Source organism: Podarcis vaucheri (assembly GCF_965113315.1).
Source record: "Podarcis vaucheri genome assembly, chromosome: 9".
In the NCBI taxonomy this organism is placed as follows: Eukaryota; Metazoa; Chordata; class Lepidosauria; order Squamata; family Lacertidae; genus Podarcis; species Podarcis vaucheri.
Window position 1 is genome coordinate 74781635 of NC_138767.1, and position 14982 is coordinate 74796616.

The 14982-nt window shown below is 46.4% G+C and overlaps 2 protein-coding genes across 4 annotated transcripts in view; both read right to left on the bottom strand.

The window, feature by feature from the left end:
• Positions 1–3154, bottom strand: part of LAP3 (leucine aminopeptidase 3) — a 28748-nt gene extending 25594 nt beyond the window's left edge. Inside the window, exon 1 of one of the 3 annotated variants that reach the window (XM_082237408.1) lies at positions 2995–3154. In XM_082237408.1, coding sequence (XP_082093534.1) covers positions 2995–3108 — 114 coding nt within the window. In that variant the 5' untranslated portion in view covers positions 3109–3154. Of the gene's footprint in view, positions 1–435; positions 563–2840; positions 2937–2994 lie in introns of those variants that run through there. The other 2 variants (XM_082237409.1, XM_082237410.1) reach the window with 2 other exon arrangements.
• A 4416-nt stretch (positions 3155–7570) lies between these two features.
• Positions 7571–14982, bottom strand: part of CLRN2 (clarin 2) — a gene marked incomplete at its 5' end in the record, with an annotated part of 9630 nt that continues 2218 nt past the window's right edge. Inside the window, 2 exons of the mRNA XM_082238490.1 lie at positions 7571–9473; positions 11112–11355. Of these exons, the coding sequence (XP_082094616.1) occupies positions 9208–9473; positions 11112–11355 (510 nt within the window). The 3' untranslated portion in view covers positions 7571–9207. The remainder of the gene's footprint in view (positions 9474–11111; positions 11356–14982) is intronic.

Sequence of the window (14982 nt, forward strand, 5' to 3'; positions counted from 1 at the left end):
ACTAAGCACTTTTTGATACTAGATCAATTTCAACCTGAGTTGACTTTTGGATGCCAGCTTAGTTCTTCCACTGAGACCAGGAGGACTTTTAAAAACACAATTTTAGGTGGCCTTGCCCATCAAAGTGCACCTCTGCCTAAGCCAGCTCATAAAATGCCAGCTTTCTGACAAGAGCAATGCTTCAGGAAAATATCTAAAACAAGCAGGCACATTTTTAATCTTTGTTGGAAGCCGCCCAGAGTGCCTGGGGAAACCCAGCCAGATGGGTGGGGTACAAATAATAAATTATTATTATTATTATTATTATTATTAGTGGAAAACTCCTATTCATAGCACGGACATAATGCACATGGTTTGCACACTCTCCAGCCCTCTGCAAACATGCCATCAACCAGCTAACTGAACACTTTCCACAATTCCCCCCTTACCACGCACCTTATTTACACCCATGACACTGCCGTGTTGATCCGTTGCCAGCTGTATTTGAAGCTACGCACTCGGCAGAGTCTGCAGCCTTTATAGCAGAAGAGGGAACCTTAGTCCCGCCTCTGCAACGTCTCCCAACAGGTCCTGCCCACTTCATTAACCATAAACGCAGCTCTTTGAGGCTGGGCGTGGCCAAGAGGTGGAAGTTTGTGGGAAGATTTGGGTCCTTTCCAAAAACAGGCAAGTGAAAGCCTTGTGTTGTGTTTCTGATATACAGTGGTAACTCTGGATGCGAACAGGATCCGTTCCAGAGCCCCATTCGCATCCAGAAGCGAACGGAACCCGCTTCTGCACGTGCGGCCGCTTCTGCGCATGTGCGTGACATCATTTTGACCGTCTGCGCATGGGGTGAAACCCAGAAGTAATGCTCTCCGTTACTTCCGGGTCGCCGCAGCATGCAACCCGAAAATACTTATCCCGAAGCTACTTCAACCCGAGGTATGACTGTACCTTGTTGCTCATCTCAATTTAGGTTGGCCCAAATAAACCAAGCAGAATTATTTCCAAGAGGTTTCTGGCTCCTGACAAGGGCACAGTAGACCCACAGGATACTGCTCATGTTACAGAGACCCAAGACACAAAAGCCCCTCCGTAGCTACTGAATGGCCTTTATAACATAAAAACACAAGCGCCCAGCTGGATCACACCAGCAAAATAACATGCATGATCCCCAGTAACTGACATTCAGAGGCACAATGGAAGTAATATATATCAACTGTGACATGGAGCCATTGAGAGCCTTATTTCCCCATTCATTTCAGAGGGCATAAAGGGGAGTTCTGCTGGACTCACAGAAATTGTTCCACATATGCAATGGATACAACCCTCTGTTTGGGTTGCCACATTCACACAAAATGCTAAAACCAAGCTTGGCACTATCCGCAGAAACAAAATGGAGACAGCAGACTTGCACAGTTCACCCTAACCTCCTCCCACGCAGTCAGGTGTGGGGTTACTTGCCCTGAATCTCAAGTTGTCTTTATGTGTGAACCTGGAATTATGATTTAAATTTCAAAATAAACTGCACCTCAAGGGGTGGGGAACCTGTTTGTGGCCGTCCCTCACGGGATGGGAGGTGCAGTCTAACATATCATCCCCATTTCCTGGGGACAGTCCCCGGATTTACAAATCTGTCCCCGGACAAAATCCGTCCCCAGAATGTCCCCAGATTTCATTTAATGTCCCCGGATTTATATTTTAAGTGTTGTTGATTTATTAGAAGGGAATGAATGTTGCGTGATTGGTTCAACGGCACAAGACACATCATATGGGGACTTCTGGCAAGGCAAAATGGCGGGCGCCATGGCAGCGAGCAGCTCCTGAAGCCAGCCAGAGCCAACTGCGCTACCAGGCTGGCTCCGGGATGCTGAGACTGCTGCTGCCACTGCTGAGGGGGGACCGGGGACGCCTGGCGCGTCAACTGGAGGAACTGCTGACACCCCCCCATGACCCAAATCGAGCCGGGAGTGAGAGTGCCCGGCCACCCGGCTGACTGCCCAGTGCGCTCCTAGGCCAGTAAAAACCCCGGAGCTGATGCAGGGAGGAGGAGGAGGAGAAGAAGAAAGAGAGAGAAAGAGGAAGGAGAAAAAAGAGGGGAGCCCCAACCTTGCCACACCACCACCACTGAGGAGAGGTAGGAGCACACCGGAAGGGCAAGGACACGTGGCCGAGCCCAGGCCTGACCCGTGCCTACTCCATGGCGGCTAGCGCTCCAAGAGAGTAGGCTGCGTGACAGAGGAGACCACAAAAGAGAAGATATTACTTCTTCTTTTTAAAATATCCCCCCCTTTTTTTTTAAGTGTCCCCAGATTCTTTGGAAAAAATCTGGTATCTTTAGTCTAAAAATACCTCGCAGGTGACAGGTTCCCCAGCCCTGCTCTAGTCCATTTCAAAACCTACCAGTTGCAACCCGTGAGCTCTGAAGCTGCCTTGCTTAACAGACTACTGGAGTTTCTTACAAACCACGGTTCCTGGTTAGGATGCAAAGGCAAGCCGAGGACAGGCACTGCATGGGACCTCCTCCCTAGTGCCATGGACATTTTTTTCCGTGAGAAGGAGCAGCTATTTAATTCAAGTAATAGGAGGCAGGGGTTATTTTGGCATGCAAAATTCTTGCAGCTCAAAGGGCTGGACTGCATGACCCTCCAACTAGACCATGCTAGGATTCCACGGAAGCGCAGTTTCTGGCCCATAAAGCCGCTTCCTTCTCATGCCTGGCAGGCCAAAGGCGCCCCACCGGGGCAAGCCCAGCATTTGCTGCGCCACCAACCGCGCGCCCCAGCCGACCTTCCCCACCCCAAGCGCGCAAAGACGCGCGTAAAGACGCGCGCTACCCCCGCGTTGCGCGCCAAGACCTTTCTCCTGTCGCCAGCCGGCCGTTGCTCCGCCATGCTTCTCCGCCCTTCGCTTAGTCCCTCCCTTGCTGCTCCCGGCATGCCCGCTTTCCCCTCCTTCCCCGGCACCCACCAGCTCCCCCCGCATCTCCCCGGGGCGCCCGAGGCTCGCTACCTGCTGTTTCCCGGCGCGCCCGGCGCCCGAGGCCAAGGTGGCCACCGGGACGCGGAGCCCCTTGCCGCGGACCAGGAAGAGCCGCCCGCTCGCCAGCAGCGGCGCCAGCAGCATGGTCACCCCCCGCCGTCCAGCAGCGATCACGGGGCCGCAGCGAGAAGGAAGGCCCGCCTCGGGGAGAGCGGCTCCGCGGGCTGCGCATTCCTCCGCGCGCGCCTCCCCTGGGCCGGCGCGCCGCTGGCTCTTTCACCGATGCGCCTCTTTGTCTCTGTATTCCTATGTATTTCGGTGAACCGCCCGGAGATCTTCGGCAGGAGGGCGGTATACGCATTTAATAAATCGTGATGATGATAAAAATAAAAAAGACACCTTACCTCCGCGTAAAGAGGGGAAATCTTAGTAGCCAGTCCAATTCGTGGCGCGTTGGTTGATGTAACTCCCATCAAACTTTTTTTCAATTATTATTTTTCAATTATACTTTTCAAGTTTATACATTTCACTAATTTTACAATTACAATTATTTTGACATTTAAGAACTTGACTTCCTTCCCCCTCTTTTTGCTGTTTCTTAAATTTTGATATCTTCTGCATATCCAAATTAATTTGCTCATTTATTCATCTTCTTTAAATATATAAACTTATGAAACTGCAGGTTATTACAGTAATCCTGCCAATGTTTTTATCTGTTTACAATTTATCTGTAAATATTCAATAAACCATTTCCATTCTTTTATAATTAAAAAAAATTGTTATCTTGATTTCTTATTCTTCTGGTAAGTTTCACCATTTCTGCATAGCTCCCATAAACTTTAAGCGGCAGTGGCAGAGGTTTCCAAATGGCAGGATGGTAGGCAAAGGTCTTTCACATCCTGAGATTCTTTAACTCGGGGATGAGGACATTTCCAGAGTGACACTGGCTGGTGGACATGGCAGCCTTGTCATCCCTGTAAGCATCTTGTTTGGGTGTCACTTAAAAGCAGTTCAGCTCTGAGTGCTCACCGGAAGGACAGATCTTGAAGCTGAGGCTCCAATACTTAGGCCACCTCATGAGAAGAGAAGACTCCCTAGAAAAGACCCTGATGTTGGGAAAGATGGAGGGCACAAGGAGAAGGGGACGACAGAGGACAAGATGGGGGGACAGTGTTCTCGAAGCTACCAGCATGAGTTTGACCAAACTGCAGGAGGCAGTGAAAGACAGAAGTGCCTGGCGTGCTCTGGTCCATGGGGTCACGAAGAGTCGGACACGATTAAATGACTAAACAACAACAACAAATATATATATATATACAGTGGTGCCTCGCAAGATGAAAAGAATCCGTTCTGTGATTCTTTTTGTCTAGCGGTTTTTTCATCTTGCAAAGCAAGCCCATTGAAGGATTAGCGGATTAGCGCTATAAGCGGCTTATCTGCTGATCGGATCAGCTGATAAGTGGCTTAGCGGCTTAGAAAAAGGGGGGGGGAACCAGCAGGAACTCGCAAGACATTGTCGTCTTGCGAAGCAAGCCCATAGGAAATTCGTTTTGCGAAGCACCTCCAAAATGTTAAACTCTTTCGTCTAGCAAGTTTTCCGTCTTGCGAGGCATTCGTCTTGCGGGGCACCACTGTATATATATACATATATATAATGATAAATGTTCATAACTGCATATATAAACCACATGTCTGAAACTCCACAGAAAAAGTCCTGAAACCATTTTGTCCCTCCCAAATTGACCTCAAATATTTCTCTGCAAGGCCGAAAGAAAATGGAAAAGCCTTCCCATTGTGTTTGCCTTCACAAATCCTGTCTTAAGGGTATGTCTGTGTATGAACAGGGTGAGCCTGTGACCTGTCTCGGGAACTAAGTATTTGTCATTACAAAAGACTGGCCAGGCTCCCCAGGGTATCCAATCAAGTAAGCATTAACAGGTCTGCCAGACAGGAAATAACGCACTCAGATTTCTGTTGTAGACCATCGTTTCTGTGATATATGTATGATGTTTCTGGGGGTGGTCTTGGACTCCAGGGGAGGCAATTTAAAATGTCTATATAAGGGCGGGCACACCTTTGTTCGGGGTCCTCCTCCTTTCCTGTGTGTGAGGGGAGCACCCTGTTGCAACAGTTTCAATAAAGATCAGGCTTACTAGCTGCCTTGCTTCTCAATATTCTCTGGTTGGCCTCTGTTATTTTCTCCGACCGATGGAGAACCTACGAAGGACTCTGTAAGGGCTTTTGTGTTCCCCATAAGGGAATAAGGGCAGATTTTTGTTCATTACACACCGTACTGCAAACCCACCATTTTCTGCTTGTTCAAATGCAGGTGAATTTGTAGTACACCAGTACAGTGGTACCTCGCAAGACGAATGCCTCGCAAGACGGAAAACTCGCAAAACGAAAGGGTTTTTGGTTTTTTGAGCTGCTTTGCAAGACGATTTTCCCTATGGGCTTGCTTCGCAAGACGGAAACGTCTTGCAAGTTTGTTTCCTTTTTCTTAAGACCGTTAATACAGTTGTGACTTGACTTCGAGGAGCAACTCATAGCACACGGTGTGGTAGCCTTTTTTGAGGTTTTTGAAGACTTTGGTGATTTTTGAAGCTTTTCCAAAACTTTTCCGACACTGTGCTTCACAAGACGAAAAAAACCGCAAGACAAAAAAACTCGCGGAATGAATTAATTTCGTCTTGCGAGGCACCACTGTATAAGTGGTTACAAATATTCCACTGTCTTGATGGCGCATTGTAGCACATTTAATTGAAGGTATCCGTTACTGAAACTGCTTTTTGAAGGTTTTGCCACTGACACGAATACCACAATACTACTATGGGTTCAGAGTCAGGTCTCCAAGGCAACTTCCCATACTGCTGTCTTGCAATGTTTAGAGAACTGCTAGGTAGAGCCAGTTCTATAGTTCCTTCCAGCAGGAGCATCACCCATCATACTGGAATGGTGTGGGAACTAGCTCTGCCAGTAATATATGTCAGTCTCCTCAAGGCATACTGCCATAATGTTCCATAAGGTATGTCCGTATCATTATTCTCACATTGCAGGTTCTGGGGTGGGGCCATGGGGGGGGGATTTTCAAACACCCAGTGAGTCTTTGGCAAAAGCAAATTCTCACCTGGGGACTTCCTGGTACCCGGATCTGTCTCTGCCACAATGGTATACTAGTTCTCAAAATGGCCAACATCTCTTTATGTTGTTACAAGTTAGGTCAATAAGCAAGACTATCAAGCATGATGGTTCTGCTTGTATAGCCAACAGGAGCTTTTGGTGGTTCTTAATAGGACGCAGGTGGTGCTGTGGGTTAAACCACAGAGCCTAGGGCTTGCCGATCAGAAGGTCGGCAGTTCAAATCCCCGCGATGGGGTAAGCTCCCATTGAAGAAGAAGAGAAGAGTTTGGATTTGATATCCCGCCTTTCACTCCCTTTAAGGAGTCTCAAAGCGGCTAACATTCTCCTTTCCCTTCCTCCCCCACAACAAACACTCTGTGAGGTGAGTGGGGCTGAGAGACTTCAAAGAAGTGTGACTGGCCCAAGGTCACCCAGCAGCTGCATGTGGAGGAGCGGAGACGCGAACCCGGTTCCCCAGATTACGAGACTACCGCTCTTAACCACTACACCACACTGGCTCTCGGTCCCTGCTCCTGCCAACCTAGCAGTTCGAAAGCACGTCAAAGTGCAAGTAGATAAATAGGTACTTCTCCGGTGGGAAGGTAAATGGCATTTCCATGCACTGCTCTGATTCACCAGAAGCAGCTTAGTCATGCTGGCCACAGGACCCAGAAGCTGTACGCCGTCTCCCTCGGCCAATAAAGCGAGATGAGTGCCACAACCCCAGAGTCGGTCATGACTGGACCTAATGGTCAGGGGTCCCTTGACCTTTAATGGTCTGGAATCTACAGGCCTGAGAATGTCACGCTGTGGGGCAGGGGGAGAAGAAAGGACAGAGCGACAATCAAAAGGTAATTTCAATTTGGAATAGATAATTTAAACTGCATTGGGGTGCAAGCATTCATTAGGAATGTGAGACAGGATTAGCAGTTGTGCTGTCTGTTGTACAAGTCCGTTTTCTTCTACTAAGTAGTGTATGTATTTTTGTAAATAAACAGCTAATACAATAATACTGGAAGTGCTCTCTCTCATCACAAGGAATCAGCTTCTGAAAAAAGACCACCCTGGAAATTCTAACTTCTTGGAAAAATGGGTAAGCTAACCCCCCTTTTGGTAACAAATTTTGCTCCTAAAACCTTTTCTCTTCAGTTAATACTTTTGTTCTCAGAATGGACAAAGACTCAAAGGATTTCCAAATTATTTTCAGACGTGTATTGAAAGTTTTTCCTCTTGAATCCTGGAAGCATTTTCCATTTTTGCATAGAGTTGCCGTATTTCAAAAAGTGAAAATCTAGCCAGAAAATTTGTGCTTTTTGGGGGGCAAAGTTGTTGAGCAGTAGTACGGCAACCCTATTTTTGCAGCTAATTAAAAACAGTCTCATAGTCTTTATAGAAATGTTGTATCCACTATATTTTCATACTATTGTAATTTTTAACAGTGGAAGTTAAGTTACTCAGATGCCCAAATACAGTGTTTCCATTTTAAAAAAGCAGTAAAGGTCTTTTCCTTCCAATTTGTGTTGCATATTTAGAATTGCAAACAATCTTAAAAAACATGCCATTACTAGTCCATTTTGAAATAATCCTCTCTGAAACAGATTTTTATGTTATGAATTTTATGTTAATTGTTGGTTCTGAGAGATCAAGTAAAACCAACAGACCACACCCACCTTAAAATCACCATGGCCAAAACTTTGTTGGCTGAATATTCTAGTAATGTGCAAGTATTCTGGTAATATGTTTTCTCAAGCACATACCATACCAGCCAAAAATCCACTGCTTGGAGCAGTAGACCAAGGAGCACCAAGATAACTGGAAACACACAATTCACCCCTGCCCACCTTTGGAAAAATATATCTGGTGTGCTTTGTCACACTGTATGTACATTTCCCCTCCATTGCAGTCTTTTTAAAACCTGGCTTCCTTCAAGTAAATTGAGACTTTTGCTCCATTCACTTCTACGGAGCAAAAAAACCCCTTGTACTATCAGAGCCTGGGACTTGTGAAATGTGCCACACAAATCAATTATGGCGCTTTTTCTTGACTTCATTCACTTCTGGGCAGCAGAAAAAGGGAGTGGGAAAACTCTCAGACAAATCGCAATTGCCCTCCCCACACGTTATACGATGTGACTAGTATCTGTGTGTCAGGCCTGTCATGATTTTTGTATAGGATAGCAAAACAGCTTGAGACAGCCTGCAGAGAAACAACCACCATCAGCTCAAATCTCCGTCTGAATCGTCAGAAGAAGCTTCTGGCACAAACCACAGGATGGTATCACACGAGAATGTGCTCCCAGTAAGCCCGCAATTTGCATCCCGGTGATTGTGCCAGAAGCCAAAATTGCATATCATCAACAGCAGGTGGGATTGCAAAAGTTATTTTTCCTGGAACCCTGCCCCCTTTTATTATTATTTTTAATTGCCACATGCGTCCCGCCCCCTGGACTGGTCAGAAGGAAGGAAGACAGGCAGTTGGTAGTACACTGAGGGCCAACTAGGGTTGGTGAGGCAGTACCCCATTCACTCTAAAGTAGAGGCCTCCACTGCAAATGTGGAAAGCCAGGTGGTCAAGGGAGAAAGATCTCTGCACAGCCCTTCTCCCGCCATGTTAACTTTGCACATAAGGATTTTTAGGCTGGGAGCATTCAGAAAAATGTCACACCCACATTCTGAGGTGGTATGTGCTTTTTCCTCTGTGTTTTAAATTACCTTTGAGTGAGTCCAGGCATAAATTACCCATTGCACAGCATTGTACCCGAGGCAAACGTCCTCCTCAGGTGAGCTGTACAGTTTTGGAGTTCTATGGGCAAGGTCCAAGTGAGAGAATGGGAAGGGGTGTTCTTGCTTTGAGCTGACCTCCTGGGGAATTTTGACCCAGCATGGGAAAGACTCAAGTTTCCCAGGAGTTTAATGGAATATGGGAATGGTCTTCTTCTTGGCTTGGTGGACCCTCCAGGGGCATTTTGGTCTCAGCATTTGCATGAACCAACCAACTTGTGGCTCTCGCTGCACTTAATCCACACTCAGGCACTCCTTCCCACAGTGGTGTTACCCTTCTTTCGCATAGTGCAGATAAACAGATGATGCAAGTCTTAAGCTTGGGGCCAGCCAAGTTAGGTATTCAGTACATGATGTCTTCAGCTGCAACATTTGCTTCTTCTGTCTTTGTCTTCCGCTTAGGGAAATGAATTGTGCTGATGGCAACTAGCAGCAAGTTCACACCGTGAATGGTCGCGCTTGCCACGCAAAGCCAAAAAGAGTCTTCATACTGTTCTTCCAGAATTACAAACTGGAAGACGTTTTCCTGGAAATTGGCAATCCTTTCAGTCAGGTTGTGCAGTTTGACGGCAGCCATGAAGCTAGTCACACCCAGCACTGCAAAGCCACCTGCAAGAATTCAAAACACAAAGGCGTTAATACACTGAAACGCAAAAATAGTTTAGAAACGGAGAATTGTAGAGGCATTTTGCTCCATGCTTAAAATCCTCCAAGGAAGGAGGAGTCTAGCACAGGGGTCAGCAAACTTTTTCAGCAGGGGGCCAGTCCACTGTCCCTCAGACCATAGAATAATAGAATCATAGAATCATAGAGTTGGAAGAGACCACAAGGGCCATCGAGTCCAACCCCCTGCCAAGCAGGAAACACCATCAGAGCACTCCTGACATATGGTTGTCAAGCCTCTGCTTAAAGACCTCCAAAGTAGGAGACTCCACCACACTCCTGGGCAGCAAATTCCACTGTCAAACAGCTCTTACTGTCAGGAACTTCTTCCTAATGTTTAGGTGGAATCTTCTTTCTTGTAATTTGGATCCATTGCTCCGTGTCCGCTTCTCTGGAGCAGCAGAAAACAACCTTTCTCCCTCCTCTATGTGACATCCTTTTATATATTTGAACATGGCTATCATATCACCCTTTAACCTCCTCTTCTCCAGGCTAAACATGCCCAGCTCCCTTAGCCGTTCCTCATAAGGCATTGTTTCCAGGCCTTTGACCATTTTGGTTGCCCTCCTCTGGACACGTTCCAGTTTGTCAGTGTCCTTCTTGAATTGTGGTGCCCAGAACTGGACACAGTACTCCAGGTGAGGTCTGACCAGAGCAGAATACAGTGGTACTATTACTTCCCTTGATCTAGATGCTATACTCCTATTGATGCAGCCCAGAATTGCATTGGCTTTTTTAGCTGCCGCGTCACACTGTTGGCTAATGTCAAGTTTGTGGTCAACCAAGACTCCTAGATCCTTTTCACATGTACTGCTCTCAAGCCAGGTGTCACCCATCTTGTATTTGTGCCTCTCATTTTTTTTGCCCAAGTGCAATACTTTACATTTCTCCCTGTTAAAATTCATCTTGTTTGTTTTTGCCCAGTTCTCTAATCTGTCAAGGTCGTTTTGAAGTGTGATCCTGTCCTCTGGGGTGTTAGCCACCCCTCCCAGTTTGGTGTCATCTGCAAATTTGATCAGGATGCCCTTGAGTCCATGTGGGGGGCCAGACTATAATTTGGGGGAAAAATAAAAAGTACCAATTCCTATGCCCCACAAATAACCAAGAGATGCATTTTAATTAAAAGCACACATTCTACTCATGTAAAAACACACTGATTCCTGGACCGTCTGCGGGCCGGATTTAGAAGGTGATTGGGCCGGATCCGGCCTCCAGGCCTTAGTTGGCCTACCCATGGTCTAGTACCTTCCGAGGGAGTCTGGTCCACTGTCAAACAGTTCTTGCCAACATAAAGTTATTTCTGAAGTTTAGTCTGAATCTTCTTTTTTGTAACTTGAAACCATTGGTTCAGGTCTTACCCTCTGGAATGGGAGAAAACAAGCTTTCTCCATCTTCCCCATAACAGCCCTTTAGATGTTTGCAGATGGCTATCCTATCTCCTCTCAGTCTCCTCTTGTCCAGACTACACATACCTAATGACGCCAATGGAAATTTCCCTAAGAGCGTTTAGTGACATGCAGAGATAATGGAAAGCAAACTCTTAATCTAGCAAAAGGAAAAGGTGGGTGCCATCAGAGATTTTACCTGCAAGGACGTTCCACAAGGCGATTCCAGCTGGACCTTTAATAGCCCGATAGGGAACTTTAATTATGTTGAATATGCAGAATGCCAAACTGACCAGAGCAAAAGAAAACGCCACGCAGAGGAAAAGGATAATTGCCACATGGAGAGCTGTGTTCAGTTTCTTCACCAGGTGCGGAAATACTGACAAGGAAAAGAAAGCAACATTGAGTTTTGGGTTGTGTAAATGGGGCAGGACCCACAAAGGCTATGAAGACTTTCCATTCAAGATTAATGGGAAATTACTTCCTTGGAAGATGTTCCATCTGTTCAGATGATATAAAAGCGTTAGATTTTGAAGAGTGTGCAGTAGTTGCTATTCACCATGAGAATGAGAATTCTCTTGTGCTCTGACTGCATGTATAATGTTAAACAGTTAAGCTCTGTTTATGACAGGTCAAGGTAATTTAACCAAGCACCAGAGATGTGGAGTAATAGATCAATTGCTTCTGCGGTGACAATGGGACTCATCTTCAGTGACCTGAAAAGCAGCAACTAAAGTCAGGTGAACTTTTTAGGTTCTAGTTTCAGGTACTAATTAAAATGATAATGGGCCTTGTTCAGTGTTTTATTAATCCACTAACAGTGCAGTCCTAACCACGTCTACTCAGAATTCAGTCCTATTGAATGCAGTCCTTGGTGGGGTTAGGATTGCAGCTAAGTGTGTATAGGATTGCAGCAATAAGTATCAAAAAATATTAGAATTCATATTCATTGCAATCAAATATTTCAGGAGCCAGGATCAAATCTGAGTGTGTCACCCCTGTGAAGGGGAGGAAGACACAATTTTGGACCGTACTACTGACAGCTCCACCCCCTCCCACCATTTTGGGGTGTGGTTTCCAAAGTTCGTTAGATGCCTTGACTATCTTAGCTTTCTAAAGATGCCTAAACTTTCTTTCCTCCTCTTTCTCATGCTCCCCTTCTGTCAAATTATTCCCAGGGTGGTGTACAAAAAAAGATAAAAACAATATACAGTGGTACCTCGGGTTACATACGCTTCAGGTTACAGACTCTGCTAACCCAGAAATAGTGCTTCAGGTTAAGAACTTTGCTTCAGGATGAGAACAGAAATCGTGCTATGGCGGTGCAGCAGCAGCAGGAGGCCGCATTTGCTAAAGTGGTGCTTCAGGTTAAGAACAGTTTCAGGTTAAGTACGGACCTCCGGAACGAATTAAGTACTTAACCCGAGGTACCGCTGTAAAAGCAATAAGACCTCTCCCTTACAGCAGGTCCTTCTAATCTCAGCTCATTGCATCCAGTGAAGATACCAGGTAGTCTGACATCTGGCTGGTTGATAGGGGATCAAATACTTATTTCACTCATTAGAATGCACATCAATCTCTGACTTTTGTCTTCTGGGTTTCTGGGGGTTTTTCCTGTTGTTATTCTGTCTCTCACAGCTACAATAAACCTACCATTAAAATTATGGACTGGTCATTTCTTCGTCAGAGGGCAAACGGGCAAATTTAGCAGGGGATCAAATATCCCCCCCCCACAGTACTTCTTTTAAGTTATTCACATATGTGTTAATTCTGTAGGTCAGGGGTGTCAAACTCAAATTCATCGGGGGCCGCATCAGCAGTTTGGTCACCCTCAAAGGGCCTGCTGCGCATGCGCTGAAGAGGCGGCTTTCTTGTGTCAAAAAAAAAAAGCGAGAATAAAAGGTGAAGGCTGGCGGCCGGCGGCGGCTACACGGGCCACATGACGAGGTCTGGCGGGCCGGATTCGGCCCGCGGGCCTTGTGTTTGACACCCGTGCTGTAGGTGGTTTTGAAATCTGCTGGTCGCTCTCCTCTCCTCCTTCCTGAGGTAGATCTTTATTCCTTTCTGGTTCCCAGTGTAGCTTCTCACTCCTCCCTTCTTCCCTGGCAGGGCCGGCACCATCTTGCAGTTCACCTCAGGTGCCGAAATGTCTTGGGCCGGCCCTGAACGGCACCACTCCCAATTCCATGTATGGAAACAGATTGGGTTGCCAGTTGAATCTTACTTCCATACCCAAGGGAAACAGTCGAGAAATGCAAGTGCAAGGAAGTCCTCAGGACCAACGAAAGAAGAGGAGGAGGAGTTTGGATTTGATATCCCGCTTTATCACTACCCGAAGGAGTCTCAAAGCGGCTAACATTCTCCTTTCCCTTCCTCCCCCACAACAAACACTCTGAGGTGTGTGGGGCTGAGGAACTTCAGAGAAGTGTGACTAGCCCAAGGTCACCCAGCAGCTGCATGTGGAGGAGCGGAGACGCGAACCCGGTTCACCAGATTACGAGTCCACCGCTCTGAACCACTGGGAGGGCTGTCTCCAGTGTTTCCCAGCATTTATGGACTGAGGTGGTTGTCTCACTCTGCCTAATGATAGTATTGTCTATTACCACAATATATGGACACATTTGTATGGAAACATATATTATTTGAGGTACCTAGATCCAAAACTATGCAGGGTATTAAAAGCAAGCACAATACTTTGAATTATGCACAACAGTGGACCAGCAACCAGTGGACTTATATATACATATTATTAAAATTTCTGTTTTACAATCTAAAATACTCATTTTACATCCTTGAGATATCAATGACTTCCCTTCTTCCCTTTCTATGGTTCATTTTACATATCATAAATTCCTGCATATTTTACCAAAACTATACCATTCAGTAGTCCATGATTGCATCCATCAAAACTTACTTACACTGTTGCATTTATCTTAATGCTGCCAGCATTTTCAGCTGTACACAATTATTTTCCATATGCGCAATAAACGTTTCCCAATCTTCTTTAAACGTATGTTCTCCTTGTTCTCTTATTCTATATGTTAGGTCTGCAAGTTGTGTATATTCAGTCAACTCAAGTTGCCAATCTTTGGTTGGGAACTCACTCATTTTCCATTTTTGGACTAACAAAACATGGGCCGTAGTAGTAGCAGACATAAACAATCTTTTTTGACGCCTGGGAATTTCAGTCTGAATTATCCCCAACAGAAACGTACACCTATTCCCAGAGTAAGCCAGTGGATGTATTTTGACTGGAGTAGCCGAGGTGTCTTCAAAGGTATTGCCATAATCAATCCAGGATGCTACCAGTGCACAGATAACAGTGCCCATACTGCCTGTGGGGCCACAGCTGAACCAGCCTTAGCCCTCCGGGCTCCATGGGCTATTTTGGCTTCCAGAGACCAAGCTGGATCTAGGAGAACCTGTAGACTATGAACCTAATTGTCAGGGAGATCCCATGTAGAACCACTGAACAACAGAGTCATAGAATTGTAGAGCCGGAATGGACCCTGTGGGAGTTCCTGCAATTCAAGAATCTCAACACATGGTCCCCCCCATCCAATTTGAAACCGTGTCGGACCCTGCTTAGCTTTGCAAAGGTGGTAGCAGTTTTATTGCTGCACCACATCTTGCCTGGTTTTCCCTCCAGTGCTGATGCCACTGGGCTTGGGATTACAGTGGTACCTTGGGATTACAGTGGTACAGGGAACCAGGCAGAGGGCCTTCTCGGTAGTGGCGCCAAGTGGCGTAGCGTAGGTTGTCAGCACCCTGGGCAAGGCAAGTAATTTGCACCCCCTAACCCATGGATTTGCGCCCCCTAACCTGTGGATTTGCACCCCCTAACCCTAACCCCCAGATGTTGCGCCCGGTGCGGCCGGCACCCCCTGCACCCCCACGCTACGCCACTGGTGGCGCCCGCCCTGTGAACGCTCTCCCATCAGATGTCAAAGCGATAAACAACTACCTGACATTCAGAAGACATCTGAAGGCAGCCCTGTTCAGGGAAGTTTTTAATATGTGACATTTTAGTGTATTTTTCATCTTTGTTGGAAGCCGCCCAGAGTGGCTGG